General features: G+C 41.7%; 2 protein-coding genes across 2 annotated transcripts in view; one reads left to right on the forward strand and one right to left on the reverse strand.

The window, feature by feature from the left end:
• The window catches only part of GALK2 (galactokinase 2), a 72,740-nt gene extending 55,969 nt beyond the window's left edge, over positions 1-16,771 (forward strand). The window contains exons 9-10 of the mRNA XM_063142794.1: positions 8,630-8,831; positions 16,267-16,771. Coding sequence (XP_062998864.1) covers positions 8,630-8,831; positions 16,267-16,474 — 410 coding nt within the window. The 3' untranslated portion in view covers positions 16,475-16,771. The remainder of the gene's footprint in view (positions 1-8,629; positions 8,832-16,266) is intronic.
• Positions 16,772-16,851: 80 nt separating this feature from the next.
• Positions 16,852-19,781, reverse strand: part of FAM227B (family with sequence similarity 227 member B) — a 102,452-nt gene continuing 99,522 nt past the window's right edge. The window contains exons 16-17 of the mRNA XM_063142649.1: positions 17,542-17,611; positions 16,852-16,953 (exon numbers count right to left, since the gene is read on the reverse strand). Coding sequence (XP_062998719.1) covers positions 16,885-16,953; positions 17,542-17,611 — 139 coding nt within the window. The 3' untranslated portion in view covers positions 16,852-16,884. The remainder of the gene's footprint in view (positions 16,954-17,541; positions 17,612-19,781) is intronic.

Below are 19,781 nucleotides of genomic sequence, written 5' to 3' on the forward strand. Positions count from 1 at the left end.
GATGCTCTCTATGAGTGATTACTCATCTGGTAGCACAGGGCAGTGCAAGGAAAGCATTTATTTATTCATTTAAACCGTTTTGTATTGGGGCAGGTGAGAGCAGTGAAGAATTAACTGACAGAACAAGAGCCAAGGTGCTGTTTCGGGGGACAAGGGAGCAATTCTCACTCCACCCATTTTTCAGACCATGTAACAGGCTGTTACGAAAAACAACAACAAATGCTCTTAAAATATATTGCTGTTTTTTCAACTTGATGCTGAATATGTTCAAAAGGAAGCCTTTGAACATTGCTTTTAATCTTGCTTCCCACCTTCAGCGAGTAAGATTTTTTAGACCTGGTTCTATTGAAACTCCTTAGATTAAAAATATTGGAAACTCTCCCCACAAACAAATCTGAAAAAAGTCTATGGTCCTTTTGTTATACGTGAAATGTTTGTGATGGTCTTTTCTTAACTAGTGTGAAAGACATCACCTAAAATTATGGAGCTCTATGGTAAGAATGGTGGATGGAGGACCAGGGTTGCTTCCAGATGGAAGGGCTATAGCGCTAGCGATCAGAATGTATTTTGAAGCAATGCCGTCTTCTTTTCCTTAACGGATTTTCTGCAGAAATTATGGGAAAACTCAGGAGGGTTACAAGTGGAAGGTGTAGGCATCTGGACCCCCAGTTGAAACTCTGTAAATGAGGCAGGGTGATATCGTAGCCTTAACTGGAAGCGTGCCAGGAATGACTTTCAGTTAAAACGCATCTGCTTACAGCTGGTGCATGAAGGCTGAAGTCAAATTTCAAAACTGGTTTTAAAAAAGTATTAAGGCCATTCACACAAACAGCACGTGCAAGGCTCAAGGGTAAGTTTAGTGGCATCGAAGAAAACACTTTGAGTCTCAAGACCTACTGTTGCTGCTAAATCCTGACTGAGTTCGCATGATCACCACTGCAGCTGTGGCTTGTGTCGTCCGAACCCAGGGACCATGGGTTATGTGAGGGTTAACCTCACAACTCCCCTGTTAAAACAGCTCCACTGGCTTCCAGTCTGTTTCCGGGCACAATTCAAAGTGCTGGTTATGACCTATAAAGCCCTATATGGCTCGGGTCCAGGTTATCTGAAAGAACGTATTCTCCCTTATGAGCCTGCCCGTGCTTTGAGATCTTCTGGAGAAGCCCTTCTTTCAGTCCCGCCATCTTCACGGGCGCGCTTGGTGGGAACATGGGAGAGGGCCTTCTCGGTGGCTGCTCCAGTGCTTTGGAACTCTCTTCCCGGGGAAGCTAGGCTGGCTCCCTCCTTGATGGGCTTTCGGAAGCAGACTAAAACTTTTTTGTTCCAGCAGGCCTTTGGAGAATAATCTGGCCCTCCATCTATGTTAATGTCTTATAATTTTGTTGTGTATTTTAAACGTTTATGGTTTTGTTCCCCCCCATGTATGTTTTAAACTTTGTAAGGCCGCCTTGAGGCCCAGCATTGCGCAAAAGGCGGGATACAAATAAATATAATAATAATAATAATAATAATAATAATAATAATAATAATAATTAACCCTCACATAACTTCTGGTCTACGGATTTGGAAATCATGACAAGTGGCACCCAAGGCTAGAATGTTCAAAAATACGCACCGGCATATGCCGCATCTCACCGTGGCTTAAAGAAGCCACAGTGGGCAACGGGTATTATTCAAACCAGGTCATTATTTGCTTTCCCACCACCTCTGGCTCCTACCTATCCATCCCTGCTAATTCCTCAACTTGGCCTTCCCTCCATCACTTGTTGTTGCTTGCTGGCTATGAGTTATTGTTGCCTTGCCCTGAACTCAAAAGAAGCCGAGTCTGACACATGGGCACCATCCAATCAATGTCAGTGTCAGTTGCACAGCTGCTGTTCCTAGTCCAGTACAGGTCTTATACTTCTCCTTGTTTTGGCAAGAACTACTGTTTTCCATCTTCAATTGCATTTAGTGATTTGAATGCTGGGGAAAGGGGCTTACACAACAACAGAATATCTTGCTGGGACAACGTCGTCTGAGAGGATTAGTGATGGCTACTCAGACCCCCAGGGAAACCACAATGTCTGGAAAGGGCCTTATTAGAGCAAAATAAATGATTCTATCTGCGTATATTGCCGTATTTTAAGGCTACAAAGTAATATTTAATGTTTTTCCTTTCCACACACATTAGGTTGTGATGTTCAGCCTCTGTCTGTGGTAGGAGGAAAACCGGAACTTGCTGATTTCCTTCTCCATAACAAACTCGTTTGGGTTTTTTAGTAGAATGTTTGGAATTTCCTTAAAAAATTGCTGCATCGATGGTTGAGAAAGCAGGTGGGGTGGGAGAGAACGGGGTACCATTTATAGCAGCCAAATGCATTTGATTTGATTTGCAGACCTTGTGTTTGGAGAATTTCAGCTCTCAGGACCCTGCCACAAAGTCTCAGCCCACTCAATGGTTGAGTATAGGTTGTTGCTGTTGAACTGTGGCTTATTTGTTGAACCGTGGGTTAGCGTATTGTCTGAACTCATGACATTTTCTGCAGGATGGATTGTTATCCATGAAATGTGGCTTATTTTTCTTGTGTTGTGCAAACCCAGTCACTGAATGAGACATGCACTCCAATGTCGGAGAGTAGGAGTTCTGAGTGTCTAAAGTTCAATGCTTTTTTAATCTTTTAAAACATATGTCAATGAGGTTCTTTTAAATTTAAAACAGTAGGCCAAGCCTTGCTTGCAAAGATCCTTACCCATCTCACTCTGTTAGTTGTAGATCACGGTGGCCCAAGACACAGGATATATTCTCTCCATGGGAAATTTAATCTAGTTGAGACCAGTGCCAAAACTGATGTACATGTTGCTTGTGTGAATCAAATAACATTGTTGTTGAGTTCTCTGTTACCCTAGAGGGCAGGACTCAAACCAGTGGATGAGCATTGTAGGAAAGCTTATTTCAGCAAACTGTTGGGAGAAGCTTCTTAACGGTAAGACCAGTTTGACCGTGGAACAGATTGGTTCAAGAGCCAGAGGAGGAATTTAAGCAGTGGAGACATTTAAGTAGTGGCCGGATAACCATCTGCCAGGGATGCTGTAGTTGCATCCTGCATTGAGCAGGGGATGGACTAGATCAGTGGTCTTTGACAGGTCCAGACCCGAGACCCACCTTGGACTCCCAACCTGCAACATGGGACCCACTTTCATAATTTTACTTTTGCATTATCCTTAATAGACCTAATGCTGCGACTCATCTGGACTGATCTCATGACCCACTTTTGGGTCAAGACCCACCGATTAAAGACCACTGGATTAGATTACCTGTAAGGAACCTCTCGACACTGTACTGTGAGTCAGATAATCACCAGACTGTTTCAAAATGCCTCTTATCTTTAGAGGTCCAATTTAATACTTTTAAGGCTCAATCCTATGCATGTTCACACAGAAAAAAGTCCTACAATTCCCAGTATTCCCCTGTCAGCCATGCCAGTTGGGGAATGTTAGGAATTGTAGGACTTTTTTTCCTGTGTAAATATGCATAAGATTGCTCCCTTAATATTTTTTGTAGAAGTGACTGCTGCATGAACGGAACTCAAATGCTTCAGTTCATGCTAGAACTGAGCCATTTGAGGCAGGTATGTTCAAATGAATAGTTTTGCTAATGTGGGTTTTCCCTATATGCACAAAACAAAACAAAATATGGGCACCTTAGTTACTTGACTTGCTGCTTGCCATATTTATTTTTGTGCCAGAAATGTATGCTGCCATGTTGTTTCATCATGGATGAATACAGATGTCAGACTTTTAAAAAACTAGTACACAACATTTGAATTGGACTGGAAAAACTCTGCAAACGCTATTAAAATATTATTTTAAGCATATGGTTACCTTTGTCAAATTAGAGTAGTCCTTCTCACCACTCACTTTCTATAGATTTAGAAAAACTGGAGCTAAGCAATAGCAGCCAAAAAGCTTACTGAGTGGCATTTGCATCTCACAGGGGATCTATTGCTAGCTTCCAACAATGCACTGAAGCCTGAATTACCACCTTTCCCAACTGCTCATAAGTCTGGGAAGTGGGAGACCTGAAGAGAATACCCATAAGTCTGGAAAGTGGAGGACCTGTAGGTGGACAGATGACCACCTACATATCTTACAGGTGCCACATGGTATTGCTGCCACATGACTCCCCATTACCAGAATTTACCATGTGTTAGCACTTGTGGCTTTCTTCTGGAATGGGCCACTACCAGCTAAAATGCTGTAAAAACAGATCCCTTTAATGAAATGATAGCATTTCTTAACTCCCATTTGCTTGGCAAACAGTCTCTATTAACAAGAGAGTCTAAGAAAACAACAATGCAACCCTGGTTTCTGTCATTTTGGATTTAATAATTGCTTTGAACAGATTACACTAGATTAGAGGCAAAACCAAATGTGGAGGTTATAGAGCCTTCTCCTACATGACAGAATGTTGTTGAGAACATGCCTTCCCAGTGTCTGGCTGGCAGGCAGGAGTAAAATGATGATTCCTGTTGCCAATACGTAACGTGATGAGCTTGAGAGAACCGCAAAGTGCTTTAAGGTAATCTGGCCAGTGGAGTGTTGCTTTACCGAAGGGTGGTCTCTGAATCAATCGCAGCCTTTGGCAAGATGCTTGCTTCCAAATTGAAACCAGATGTGTTTTCAGTTCATTCTTTGGGTTACTACTGTTCGATGGTGATTTACAGGCGAGTGTGAGCGATGGCAAACTCTCACGCAACTTCAGATATGCCCTAAACAACTGCACATTTTAAAACTGCCCCACTGTAAAACAATGCCTTCAAAGGAGAATGGCCCAGAAAGAGATTTTGCCCAGAGAACGAGCTCTATTTTCTTTGCTTACCTCTATAAACCACCCAGCAGTGACGTTGTGCATCACGCCCTGCAAAAATATCTGAGACCAATTCACAAACTTGAGGACAGTATGTACTCCTGAATGGATTTAGTAAATTGGGAATTGTGTAAGCGCCCACTATTGTTCAGTGACCCTTCCCAGGAGGGTCATTTCCATTGGGGTACTCAGTTGTTTTCTTTTCATTTATGGGTTTTAACCATATTCCAAAACCATGATGTATTTAGGAAACTGTACTATTTGGTCCATTCTCATTAATAGCTGTTAACATTTCATATCAAGCCAAATAATCCCGGCTCCTCTGAAGAGAAAGAAGTTATTTTGTTCTGATCCCCATGCACATCCAGTCTTGCTAAGGGACAGTTTCTCAGATGGTGCACTTAAACCAGTATTACTCCACTTTGAAACAATTGGAATGGACAAATAGTGGTGACAGTACATTGTTTAAAATTATGAATTACTGTGTATATCTGGGTACCATATTTTGCCCAGCTTTTCCTATAAGGAAGAGCAAGTTCTGACATGTCCATGAGGTCCAAGACCCCAGTAGAGAGAGAGAAAACCCTTTCATGTTGGCTGAGATCTCTATCCAGCACCTGGATTAGGTCCCTGAGATTATGAAGATCTTAACTCTTTGGAAGTTTTTCAGTTTGAAAAATCCATTCAGTACCTGTCAAAAAGCCTGCATGTCTTAGTGCTAATTCACACATAAAAGCATATCACTCTTGCAGTTGCATGTGTGAAGCATTTTCTTGCAGGGGATGTTAGATGATAGAAAAGTCTGTGTGTGGATTTGATCTTTGATAGCTGCTTCACATATGAAGGTCATAATGACTGTGCATGTTTGAACGTGCCATAAGAAACTTTGATCTGACATTATCTTATATAGTGCAGATTTTAAAAGAAAAACATTGTCTTTGTTGAATATTAATGTCTGAATTGTAAGCTGCTTAGAGGTCTGTTATCAGGCAGAAAAGAGGGATACAAATATTCTACATAAAGAAATGAACAATTAAATAAACAATGGGAGTTAAGGGGAAAAGCAGTGGAGACTAGGTGACTGATGGTGCAATCTTATGGGTATTTACTTAGAAGTAAGTCTCACTGTGTTCAGTAGGAATTCATGCCTAATAAGTATGTTTAGGAATGCAGCCTGAATGGAGATGATGGTGGTATGGAGGTTCTACCTTTAGCGCTGGAACTCTCTTGAGGCTTGGCATAAAATGTGGGCTGTATAAACGAGGGGTAGGCAGAAGATAGATCTCCAGATGTTTTGGACTTCAATTCCCACAAGCCCTTGCCGGCATGGCCAATGGTCAGGAATGCTGGGAGTTGACATCCCAAACATCTGAACATCTACTTTCTGCCCATCCCTGACATAAGAACATCAGAAGTGCCCTGCTGGAGCAGACCAATGGTCCATCTAGTCCAGCACTCTGTTCACACAGTGGCCAACCAGCCATCAGCCAGGGATGAACAAGCAGGACATAGTGCAACAGCACCCTCCCACCCATGTTCCCCAGCAACTGGTGCACACAGGCTTATTGCCTCGAATACTGGAGATAGCACACAACCATCAGGGCTAGTAGCCATTGATAGCTTTTGCCTCCAGGAACTTATCCCACTCCCTTTTAAAGCCATCCAGATTGGTGACCATCACCATAGACATAAACTATGCACAATATGTGCTAGTCTTGGCTGGCGCAAGGATGTGTTTATAAATGTTTAATTGATCGTGTGTCAGCTACTGCATAGCTAACTGCCATAAGTGGAGCCCTCTCTGCAGCTTTCATTCCTACGTTCATTTGTTTAAAACTGCCCCCTCCCTGCAGACATCACCTGAAGTGGCTCACTTCTCTCTGCTGCATTGCAAGCTGCTGCCTGTGACAGTTAATTATTTGATAATCAACTGTTACAATGGAATTACAAGTTAAAAGAAGTATAACAAAGCAGCCTTCCTCCACAGAGACACATTTGTGGTGGAAAAGTTCTATTAGTGGCTATTGGCCATGCTGGTTCAATGGAATCTCCATGTTCAGATGGAGTACATCTCTGGTTGTGAAATGTTGAGGATAATCAGGGGATTGTTGCCGCCATTATGCCATTCTCTTGAGTACTTGGAGGCATTTGGCTGGCTGCTGTGGAAACAGAAATTTGGACTCCTGCCCAGGATGCTCCTATGGCAAAAAGAAAAAAAAAATGCATAGCATCGCTGAATACCATTTCACAAGGAACTGATTTCATTAAAAATATGAATAGCATCCAATGAATACTTTCGGACCACATTAACAACAGCAAAAGCTGCCTGATTCAGATAAGAGTCTTGCACAACCAGGCCTGCATCGCCTGAGATAATGGCCATGGATGTGCGTTCTCATCTACCTTGCCATGTGGTTGGAAATGCGCTCCCACGTCCACACTGTGCAATACAAACGGGGTTCACTCTGGTTGCCTCTTATCCAAATGCATGTCTTGTCACTCCTCTGCTTTGGACTGCAAGCCCACCTGAGGACATTTCCCCTGCTTTGGCTCCAGCTTTGCAGCAGCTCCAGTGTAAGAAAGCAGGAGGGATGCTGGTCAACAGCTAGCTGTGCCTTGATTCTTCTTGCTGAGTCTTTTGTCTGGCTTTGACTTTCCTCTTCATGAATCCTGCGCATGTCCCCTGTGCCTCTTTGGCAGCAGCTTTCTCCTGATCCAGCAATGCTGCCCTGACTTGGCTGCTGGCCATGCAGAGCAGTTCAGCTGCATTTTATTTATTTATTTATTTATTTATTACATTTTTATACCGCCCAATAGCCGAAGCTCTCTGGGCGGTTCACAAAAATTAAAACCACAGTAAAACACCCAACAGTTTAAAACACAATTACGAAATACAGTATAAAAAGCGCAACCAGGATAAAACCACACAGCAAAGTTGATATAGGATTAAAATACAGAGTTAAAACAGTAAAATTTAAATTTAAGTTAAAATTAAGTGTTAAAATACTGAGTGAATAAAAAGGTCTTCAACTGGCGACGAAAGCAGTACAGTGTAGGCGCCAAGCGGACCTCTCTGGGGAGCTCGTTCCACAACCGGGGTGCCACAGCGGAGAAAGCCCTCCTCCTAGTAGCCACCTGCCTCACTTCCTTTGGCAGGGGCTCATGGAGAAGGCCCCCTGTAGATGATCTTAAGGTCCGGGTAGGTACATATGGGAGGAGGCGTTCCTTCAGATAACCTGGCCCCAAACCGTTTAGGGCTTTAAATGTTAATACCAGCACTTTGAATTGGGCCCGGACCTGGACTGGCAGCCAATGAAGTTGTAAAAGGACTGGCGTAATGTGATCTCGCCGGCCAGTCCCTGTTAATAACCTTGCTGCCCTGTTTTGCACCAGTTGAAGTTTCCGGACCGTTTTCAAAGGCAGCCCCACGTATAACGCATTGCAGTAATCCAAACGAGAGGTTATCAGAGCATGGATAACTGTAGCTACATCCAGTTATGCATCCAGGCTGTGCTTGCAGTTCTTGATCCAGCATGGAAATCCACACACTGCAGCTGCCCCCACCTCCACCTTTGCTCTGGACTGGAGCAATGTCGACTTGATACCAATACTAACACTGGTGAAAGAAATGCAAAACCAAATAGACCCGAAGATAATTGGATCATCTTTCTCACCATTTTTCTCTGGAAGCCAAACAGCCACATCTGATAGTAATAAATCATCTAAGTTTCCATTTCGTTCCTACATCACATATTTTTTTTTCTTTCTGTCTAAATTTAGTGACCACCTTTAAGTTATACCAGCGGGCTAAGCATGTGTACAGCGAAGCTGCCAGAGTCCTGCAGTTTAAGAAGATATGTACGGAGGCACCTGACGATGCAGTCCAGTTGTTGGGGGATTTAATGAACCAGAGCCATGCCAGCTGCAAGGATTTGTATGAATGCAGCTGTCCAGAACTGAATCAGCTGGTGGACATCTGTCTGTAAGTTTGCAAAGCCATGGGAAGTTAACTTTCTTTTGGGCTGGATTGCAGAGAAAACATACCATTAAGCTATTGTTTTAAACAAATGAAAAAAAAAATATCCCAGTCTGTTAGCATCAGAACAAATGCCCCAAGAAGGCATAGGCCGGGTTCACATGAAATGAGAAGGTACCGTGAGAGAATTTCCCTGTAGGGGTTCGCATTGTGGTGGCTGCTGCTGCCATTTTGAATGCTACTGAGGAGTTACTGAGAGCCCAACCTTTCCCGGTTAAAGACTCCCAATTCTAATTCTTTGCAGCCTTGGGATCTAATCGCCCTATTTAAACCTGAACCAAAATGCTGGTATCATAGGACGCGACCTTCTGCCGAGTCAGACTGTTGTTCCATTTAGCTGAGTACTGTCCAAGTTGATGGGGAGCAGCTTTCTGGGATTTCAGATAAATGTGTTTCTCAGCCCTACTTGGAGATGCCAATTGAACCTGGGACCTTTTGCATGCAAAACATGTCCTCCTCCACTGAGGTATGCCCCTTCCCCAAATTTTAGAAAATTATTTAGCTGCAGCCCTGGGGAGTTCCACCCTTAAAAGCATTCTGACAGTAATTCTAAATGAATAAATAAATGTGTTTGCTCTCCTTGGCTTCCGCAACCCAGAAAAGAAAAGATTTCTCCCATATATCTTCTCCTTGCCTTTACTGTCTCAAGCAAGATCAAATCCCCATCATATTAGGTGTGTTCCAAATCAATGGTAGGACAAAGTTCCTTTTTCTGTAGACAAGGATCAGGCAACCTTGTGACTCTCCAGATGCTTTTGCCTACACCTTTTCTCAGCCCTAGCCAGCATAGCCAGTTGTGAGGGATGGTGGGTAGCCAATAGTGAGGGATGGTAGGAGCTAAAACATCTCGAAGGCAGAAGTTGCTCACCCCTGTTCTAGACCATCCGGAATCAGCCTACCAGAACGGTTTATTAATAGCATTTGCTGAAACTAAACCTGGCTTCCGCAAGCACTTAGCTTCTCTTTCGAGGGGCATTTCCCACAATGGAAGAAAACTGGTTGCTACATTTCATTAATAAAGAAAATGCAATTCTATGGCATTTGCAGTCCAGATTTATCCAATACCACAGCCCCCCAAATTTTTCATGTATAGCTGTGTATAGCTGATATCCTCATGTTGACTTGGGCTAGTTTGAAACTCGGCACTCTAGGAAGAATCTAAATGATTTCAACATGGCTGTATGGTATAGTTCATGCCACAAGTGCTTGGCGGAACGTTCTGGTGGTTGGGTACACTAAGTGAAGGTTAATTACCCCGACTTAAGCTATGTTGTAAGACTATGAGGCCCTGGGGGATTCCAGACATGAAGTGCTGGCAATGTTGGTGGGAGAGATCATTATTTCAGTATCTCCAACAAGTGCAGGGTCACTCGATACAGAAGTATACAACTTAAACATCTCCATTTTAGATTCAGTTATGGCCGCAAACCAACTAACCATGTAGAATCTATTAAATGGTACCCAGTCAATGTGGATTGTGTAGCAGTGATGCCAACAGAATGCTACAATGGTTGTAGCCTAAGCATGAAAACCACAATTCAGCACACTGTTAAGCACATTTATAGGACTACAGTTAGAACAGACAAAAATCAGTGGGACTCAAGTGTACAGAACTGTGTACTGGACTATTTTTTAAACACAGGCAATTTCTAACATTGAAACCTTTAAGTTAGCAAATATCACCTTGCTTCCTAGGGCTTAGTAAATGGGAGATATAAGAATCTGGCATCCTGCTTGGTGCATTTAGCTGTATTCTTGCTCACAACAGTAGTTCTCAACGTCTCATTGTCTCATTAGGGATATATTTGCCATGGGTGTCTGCCACTCAACCCCACCTTCTAGGTAGATCCGCAGAGCATTTTTCCTCTCTTTTAGATGTGGTTCCCCAGCAAGGTGTCTAGATGCAAAACAGGACAGGGCTCCCTCTTCTACGCAGCTATTACATGTGCATGAGCCACATCTTCTTTTGCATCTGGCCACCCTACTCTCCAGCTACATGCATTTCTGTTTCTTTTGCCACATCATGAGCAGGCTACTTATTACTCATGGAGGCCTCTTGGCAGGGTCAAGAGAACTTGCCAATAGGAGGAGCTGTCTGTTCAGGACCACAGCAACAGGGCTGTTGCATTCCCTATGGCTCCGCTCTTTTCTCAGCCCTCCATGTTTTCTTTTTCTCTTCCCTCCCTCCCCCCATTATGGACTTTTGCTCCTGCATCTGGAGGCTCCAGGAAAATGGAAGGTGGTTTTAAATACCCACACTCAAGCTAGTAATTAAGCCTGACCTAGAGGCTTTTGTAAAGGGTATGGAGTACCATCTGACTCACTCTGGCTAGTTGTGGTTAAGAGACTTCCTTGCTGATCTGATCTGGCTAGTGCTGGTACTAGATAAACCTTACTCCTAACCAAAGACAACATAAGATGCCACTCTCTGACCTATGGGAAGTTTGAGCAGTTCTGTTGATGTAGAGAGCTTCGAAGTTTGAGAAACCCCAGTTCATAGAATCATAGAATCATGTTCCAGCTATTGTTCATTATACTTGCAAAAGGCAATCACTTAATAGAATCCACATAGGAGAGTCATTTAGTAAATCTCAGCCAGTTGGGAGTACCTTGGAAGTGGATTCATGTGTTCGATGGCTTATACGTAGACCTTTCTTACAAGATATTCCACAACTCTTTCACATTGCCATGTGACTTTTTTCACTTTGTGATGGATATTCATGTGGAAGAGGGTTTGAGAGGTACAACATGCATTCAGCTTGCTGGCCAGCATGAGATCAGCAACCCTAATAAATTACAGATGCTGCTTCTCCTGGTTCATGATTTCCACTCATAGAGGACCCTTCCCATAATGAATTCCCACCATGTGGCAGTTGTGAAAAGTTACTTGTGGTGGAAAACATAGTTCGGTGAACCCATCCTCTTACAGTTGGTTGTTCAGGACCTTTCTCATAGAATAAATTCAGACATGATGCCAAGCCATGTTTAAAAAGGCTTAACTATGGTTTGGATTGATGTCTGAATTGGTCAGCGAGCAAACCAGAGTCAGAAATTGTGCTTTCAAGTGGTTTTGCAAATCTTGGGTTGTGCCAACTATGGTTTGCGTTATGTCTGAATTGACAAATCATAGTTGAGCCACAGGTGTACTGAGCAGACGGAAAACAACATGCAAGTGGCTACGAATGATGGTTTCTCTATGCCTTTGGAAGCTCAGCTTGTGGTTTGGGATCTTAAGTACGGTGAGTGTGAACCATAGCGTGGTGTGATAGCTGAACTTTGCTGAAATGAGGTGGGCTTCTTGTTTTATGACAACCCTGGGGACTGTATAAAATAGAAAAACTGCCCTCTGCAATATAAAGGTCAAATTACATGTGGTGTTAATCATGTAGTTTGCCCTTGAATTCTCTCACACACATTTACACACAAATACCCAGTTTGCCCAGCCTCCCCGATCCAAATTGGAACTGACTGACACATGATTAACATCACATGGAAGATGTACGTTAAGCAACACATAAGCTAATAGTGGTGAATAAGCGCTGAGATGAAAATGTTTGGTTAAGGTTTCACTGGAATAAGAGTGATTTCAATTCTGGCATCCATAATAAAACTGTGACAAATAAAACTTGACATTTGCCCAAGTTGCCTCAGATTTCTTCTTCTTCTAAGTTTCCCACTAAAACCTGGCCTAGTAGATTTATGATAGGAAGCATGTTACATGTGAACAACTACTTGTTTTTTCATTTCACCCTTATCTCATACAGGAGATACTTTATTTAAGCAATGATTGTATTTTATTCTGCCTTTTTCTACTGATGATTCAAGGTTTATTCCCCCTCCCCCCAGGCCTTTTACTGCCTGTCATTGATTAAGAAACCTGACTAGCAAAAACATTTACCTGATATGGTTATGGTAATAGGCAGCTATTGCATATATTAAATGGCTTTTATACACAATCATAGCCAGCTGCTATGCATAGGTTTAAAAAATCTTTTCCAAAACAGTATGCCCCACAGCATTGCTTATGTCTATCAGATTCTCAGTTCTTAAAAGGTTTTAAACTGTGAAGTAAAATCTACATATCCAGATGTTTTAGGGGGCTTGCCTGGATCTTTCGGTTTGTTAAAGTGTCTCTGCCAAATACTTGTTAAAAAATTTGGAGTGCCAAAATATTTAGCCACTAATTGGTCAGCACTTTTTTTAAAGCCCCAAAACAGATTTCTACTTTTGTTTTAGTTGTTTGAGAACTCTCGTTGTTTTGCCCATTTTACAGTAAAAGCTGTTGGGAGTTATTAACAAGGAAAGTTTTTTTAAAGACCTTTCAGAAGGGTTTTTGATTCTGATCTCAACTGCGCTGTTCTAAGTCACTAGGTATTGCTTCAGATTTAAATTGGAATTGTTGGATGGAGGGAATAAGCAATTCGACACTTAGCATCAGCACAGAGTCAGTCTTGCTAACTCTTGCTCTGGTTGGGCACCCATCTTCACGGTCTGGTCCATCCAGTGACTAATGTGTGAGTTGTGCCTTAACACAGTTCTGAGCCCCTGGGCAGAGATAAAGAAGGGGAGGAGCTATCAATGGTGAGCCTTTGGCCTAGATCAGGGATGGGCAGAAGGAAGATCTCCACATGTCCAACTCTCAGAAGCCCCTGAAAGCAAGGAGAATGGTCAGGAATTGATGTTAAAGGATCTGAAGTCCAAAACATCTGGAGGTGTACTTTCTGCCCAGCCCTGTCTTTGATCAATTGCTAAACACTGGACCTGGGCTGTGGCAGTAATTTCCCAAGCATGCTCCACTTCCTTATACAACAGTGAAGCCATCTAGGGAAGCAATTTGCCTGCAACTTCCCCATTAATGTGAGCAGAATCTATCACTCAGCCAACTATTTGTGCTTTAGATATCAAATGATATTTTAGATACTAATCTTATTCATTGCATTTTTTTTTAAAAAAAACCATTTTAATATACCACCTTTCATTGGAATTGGTTCCAAGGTGGATTGCACAAATTAAAATATCGAAAATGATAAAATTGCATCATTAAAAACACACACACCATAAACTAGAAGATAAAACCGCAATCAGCAAGATTTTAAAATGTCTACAATTTTAAAGCCTGGAATAAAGAAAGTAATATTGGCACCAGGTGAGCCTGCAGGGATAAGGGATTCTGTAGATGAGGTGCAATGGTTGAAAGGTCATCTCTCTGGTTGTCCCTGCTTCACATCTAAGCAGGAGATGCTTGAGAGAGGCCTCAGCTGATGATCGGAGAATGTGGGCAGGACGGTGCTCATTTGAATTGGCTCGGAAATGGACAGGCAACTAGTGGACAACTTTTAACACTGGTGAGATATAATCTAAATTTGTTGTGCCAGTCAAAATCATGGCAACCATGTTCTGGACCAGACGAAGCTTCAGAACCATCTTCAAAGGTAGCCCCACGAATAGCATGTTACAGTGATCCAATCAGGAGCTTAGCAGGGTATGAATAACTGTGGCCAGACTATCCCTATCCAGGAGATGCTGCTGCTGGAAAGCTATTCGAAGCTGGTAAAAGCACTCTATGCCAATGAGGCCACTTAAGTCCATAGTCTCAAAGATGGATTGGTGAGTCCTCAAGCTGTGAACCTGATCCATAAGGGAAATTGCAAACTTGCTCAAATTGCAATCTTGCTGAATGCTCCCTGAATGCAGGAGCCTCTGACCCACAGTACTTCCATCTTGTTGGACCGAGCTTCTGTTGATTGGCTCTCATCCAACCCATCACTGATTCCAGAAACTAATTCCAGGTAGATAGCTTTCAAGGTGAACTAGATTGGTGTTTATTTCAGTGAATGAGGGATATGGGGCGGTATATAAATGTAATAAAATAAATAAATCAAATAAGGCATACTTTTCAGTACCACTAAATGACTCCAGTGCTTGGAAATTCTCCGGATGATGTCACAACGTTCCCGTTTTCTAACTGTTGCTGTGAATGGGGGGTTGCTGGTGAATCTCAACAGCATGAAGTATCTCATTCTGATGAGCAGAGCTGTTCAGCATCTGGACTTTACCAGATTTGGAAATCTATTTTATGACTACCAACTGGGGCATAAACTTAAGAATCTTTGCTAATAAATGCCGGTAACAAACTACGTCTTTCTCCCGCCTGCTCCTCCTCCTCAGTCCTTAAACAGATGTTCTCGAATGTTATAAAAGATGGATAGATTTAAAAACGCTAAATAATTAAGAAACAAAAATTGCGTAGCAAAACAACATCTGAAAAAGCTGGGTGCAAATAACATTGCCTTCTATGCAGACATGTAGTTTTTAAGCATCTGGTCAGCAACTAAGTTTTAACAGAGGCTATATTTTGAATTAAGAAAGGTCTGAAGAATCACCTACTATCTGCTAACTCCAAATAAGCCAATGGACAGGAGAAGGGCTCTTTTAACGTAGTCCTTCTCAACGGGAACAGCAATTGGAACCTATTTATTTATTTACTACATTTCTATACTACCCAATAGCTGAAGTGCTCTGGGTGGTTCACAAAAATTAAAACCACAAAATACAGCATAAAATACAATATAAAATATAATGACTTAAAACTGCAGGATAAAAGTGCAATCAGAGTAAAACCTAGCAGCAGTGTAGAGATATAAAATGCAATAGCAAATCTAAAACCACAGAACTAAAAATTGGAATGCTAAAAATGCTTGGGAAAATAAAAAGGGCTTCACCTGGCGACTGAAAGAGCACAACATAGGCGCCAGGCAAACCCCTCTAGGGAGCTCATTTCCATAGCCGGGGTGCCACAGTAGAAAAGGCCCTTTTCCTGGTAGCCACCTGCCTCACTTTTTGGCAGGGGCTCTTGGAGAAGGACCCCTGAAGATGACCTTAGGCACAGGTATATATGGGAGGAGACGATCCTTCAGATAACCTGGTCCCAAGCCGTTTTAGGGCTTTGAATGTTAATACCTGCACTTTGAATTGGGCCTGGACATGGACTGGCAGCCAGTGCAGCTGGGAAAGTACTGGCATAATATGATATAGCTCATCTGCTCACATCAGAACACAGGCAATCAAGAGTAAACAAGTGAGGTCCATCCAGGGCTTATGTAGCCATTCACATTGGGAAGGAGTTTGAAGAGCCCTTTGCCTGAGCACTGGATAGTCTGGCAGATAATAGTGGGGATTAGATGGGAAGCCATTCAGGGCTAGGTTGCACACCCACACACCACAGCCACCAGTTTTCTATCGCCACTTTAAGCTTTTGAAATTAAGAAGAAATCCAATCAACTTATGTCCAACATTGCATGCTGTATGTGACACATTCTCATTTTGATTTATGGCTTCAAAAATCTCTTTACTTGTTTTTGTTTCTGTTTTGTTCTTCTAGGCAGTTTGGAGCTGTTGGGTCACGCCTGACCGGGGCAGGATGGGGCGGCTGCACAGTGTCAATGGTTCCTATGGACAAGTTGGAGAAATTCCTAGCAAATGTGAAAGAGGCTTACTATAAAAACAGTGACCACATGTTAGCACTGGAAGAAAACAGCCTGTTTGCTACCAACCCTGGTGGTGGGGCTATGATTTTTCTTGAAGCCTAAAAGATGCCAAGTTTTAAAATGAATAATTTGGGACATTGTGAAGCTGGTGGGACTTTCTATGCCATAGTAATAATTTTCTTACTTATTATAATGAGCAATAGGCATTATTAGAACATATTTCCAAACAAAAAATTAAAAAGTGAAAGCTCTATTAATCCTCCTAATGTATTTTTCTCCTAAAATAAAGATCATCCAAAATGTTGATTTCTGTCTGGACTTTACAATATAAAACTTGATTTGCCAAAGCCTATTCAAAAAATGGAAATAAACCAGATTGAAATAAATAAATAAAAAGCTGCTCTGCCTTGTTCTTTATTGACTTAAAAGATAGAGGCACATTTCATTCCAAGTATGTTGCTAAGCTTAGTTCACTGGAAGGAATCATTCAGGCAACTGTTGTTATGTATATCTTAATGCTGGAGGTCTTTAGTTGCTGAATTCACACTACTGGATCTGGACTGGCGAAGCTTCACATTTTCCTGTTCAAATAAGACACCAAAAAGAACTGCTGAATTAACTACAGAATAATAACATATAGGCAAGGCCCAATTAGTGGGATGCCCCTGTGGGCCTGAAGCATTCTCTGGCTCCATAATTCCTCCTCCCCACCCAGATCTAGGGAAGAGACTCTCACAAACCAGCCACTGGAATCTAAGGCCATAGCTAAACCTAAGGTTTATCCCTGGATCGTCCAGGGGTCAAACCTGTTCATCCAGTGCTCAGGCAGGGGCGAACCCTGGATGAACCCAGGATAAACCTTAGGTCTAGCTGTGGCCTAAGAGGCCATCAACCACTGCAGTGCACCCACAGGATGCAGTGGCCAAGTCCACAAGGAAGCCTGACCCTTGGTCTGCAGGATTGGCCAGGTAAGCCGGGAGAAGGCTCTCAACGTAGATAAAAGACAGTTAGCTCCCAGAGTGAGGTTGCACTGTACCTATCTGAGTATATGATTGGTATTTAGGAAACAGATCACCATCTTCCAGCCAACTTAAAATGGACAAAATGACACATGGGCCCAAGTAATGATTTACTTAGACTGAAACTATTGCTTATAAAATGTAAGATACCATTTGGGTGACAAACTTCTCTGTTTTCAGCCTTGATTCAGTTCGCTTCTTGGTAATTGTGCTCAACATCCTAGGAAAAGAATATGGGACATTGTATGTTCTGAGATCATTTGAAGCTGTGTCTTAAGGCCCCCTTTCTTCATAGATGGACTGCCTTTTACCACAATGTCCTTCCCAATTTAGGCTGGTCAAAGTGACATTTCATTGTGTTAGTCTGGATTTTTAGCAGACAGGGCAAGCGAATAAATGTAGAGCATGTTCTCTTAATGGGTCATCATGTTGTGGGGTGAACTGTGTCCCAAATATATGCTTGTCTTTGTGACTCAAACAAATCTCTTCTCAAAGCTTTTAAATTGAGGCAAGAGGATGATCTAATTCTTCCAACTGTTTTCAATATGCCAAGGAAAAAATGTGTCTACCGCTATCCAGAATTTAGGATTCATTCTGGCTAACTCGCATGCATTGAATTCCATTTCTTCTATACTGGAATTGTGATCCACGTTATTTTTTTAATAAACCTTTTAGAAAATAAATAAATAAATAAATAGGACAAGGAAAACCGGTGCAAAGTTCATATATTCTTTAGCAAACATTTGCACCCCCCTAAGGGTGGTTGTCCATCAGCCATTCCACTGGCTGCATCTGAAGGAGAGATAAAGTCCCTACCATCAACCCAACTGAGATCAGTTGCCATTTGGCTCCTCCACTTCCAGAACCGTCTCCTACAGTGTCCTCAGCTCTTGAAGTGACCAGTGGGGATGGGAGGCAGCTGTGCAGCCTTACTCCCCGATCATCACATGATAACTCTTCAAAAGAGTAATGTGTGAAAGTAATGTGTCATTCCATAACAGCATGAAAGAGTTGATCCTTGGAATTCCTGATTTTCATTTTCCCATCCCCATTCATTTTTGTATCATGTGGCTTAGATTATTGGCTATTATTTTTTTAACAGTAAACCACCTTGAGTGCTTCAGCAGAAAGTTGGTATATAAATATAGTAAAATATACTCCTTGGAGAAATGCTGTCTTAAGATATATTTGCTTGGAATAATGAGCAGCAGCAGAAGAAGAAAAATATGGGCTCCTCTAGCCCTCCCCTTACGGAATTTTTCAGTATACTTCCAAAGAGAAATCAAGGTTTTCTCTTTTACATGCTGACTGGACATTTTCTTATAGGTGAAGACATTAAAGATAAACAAACAAACAAACAAACAAAGCTCGCCTCCTTTACTGCAGAGTGATTCACCACAGCAAGGAAAGGCCATACAGTTTTGATGTCAACAAGTTCTGGTATATTTCCACATACACACACCCACCCCACCCCAGCTGATACACTGTTGTATTCCTCAGCTGCTTTCAGTTCTGTATAATCAATATTTTCTAAAATAAATTATATATATATGAGAGAGAGAGAGAGAGAGAGAGATATTAACAGTCTAATGCTCTGCATATCTACTTCCAGGTAAGTGGTATAGCAATGCAGCCTAAAAATTTTTTCCAAAACACACAAAGGCTGCAGTTGATAAAAAACAATGATAAGGAATGCCAACAGGCACACAACTATGTATCAATTTTAACAATTAAATCAGACAACAATAGTATCAAGAGTCAAAATAATGACTTCTATTTTTTTTATAATATCAATTTTAAACAGTTCAATTAAGCAAAGATTGTATCAAGAGTCAGGATAATGACTTCTACACAGTTATATGGATGACAAAAACATAAGGCAAATGATTGCTTTTTTGATATCTACAATAAAGTAATAACAACAGACTGAAATATATTTTTAATGTACTAAGTTATTAGTTATTATAACAGGAATCCGGTTAGGTGTCCCGTTTCATCATTATTTCAGGCTTCCTCAGATGTACAGTCTTTAAAGTCGTCACATGCGAGCAAAAGCCGTGGGGGTGTAGACAGAAGATAGTAATTCCAAAATTACTTCCAGTTTACAGACAGAGCCCTTCAAGGGAAATTCTTTCTTTTGCCCCAGCTGAGAATTCATTAGCTTCCAAACAGCGAAAAAACAGTCCATCAGGCGACTTTAAAGACTGTATATCTGAGGAAGTCTGAAATAATGATGAAACGGGACACATAACCGGATTCCTGTTATAATAACTAATAACTTAGTACATTAAAATATATTTCAGTCTGTTGTTATAACTTTATTGTAAAGATATCAAAAAAGCAACCACTTGCCTTATGTTTTTGTCATCCATATAATAGAAGTCATTATC

Source organism: Elgaria multicarinata, chromosome 16 (assembly GCF_023053635.1).
Source record: "Elgaria multicarinata webbii isolate HBS135686 ecotype San Diego chromosome 16, rElgMul1.1.pri, whole genome shotgun sequence".
In the NCBI taxonomy this organism is placed as follows: domain Eukaryota; kingdom Metazoa; phylum Chordata; class Lepidosauria; order Squamata; family Anguidae; genus Elgaria; species Elgaria multicarinata.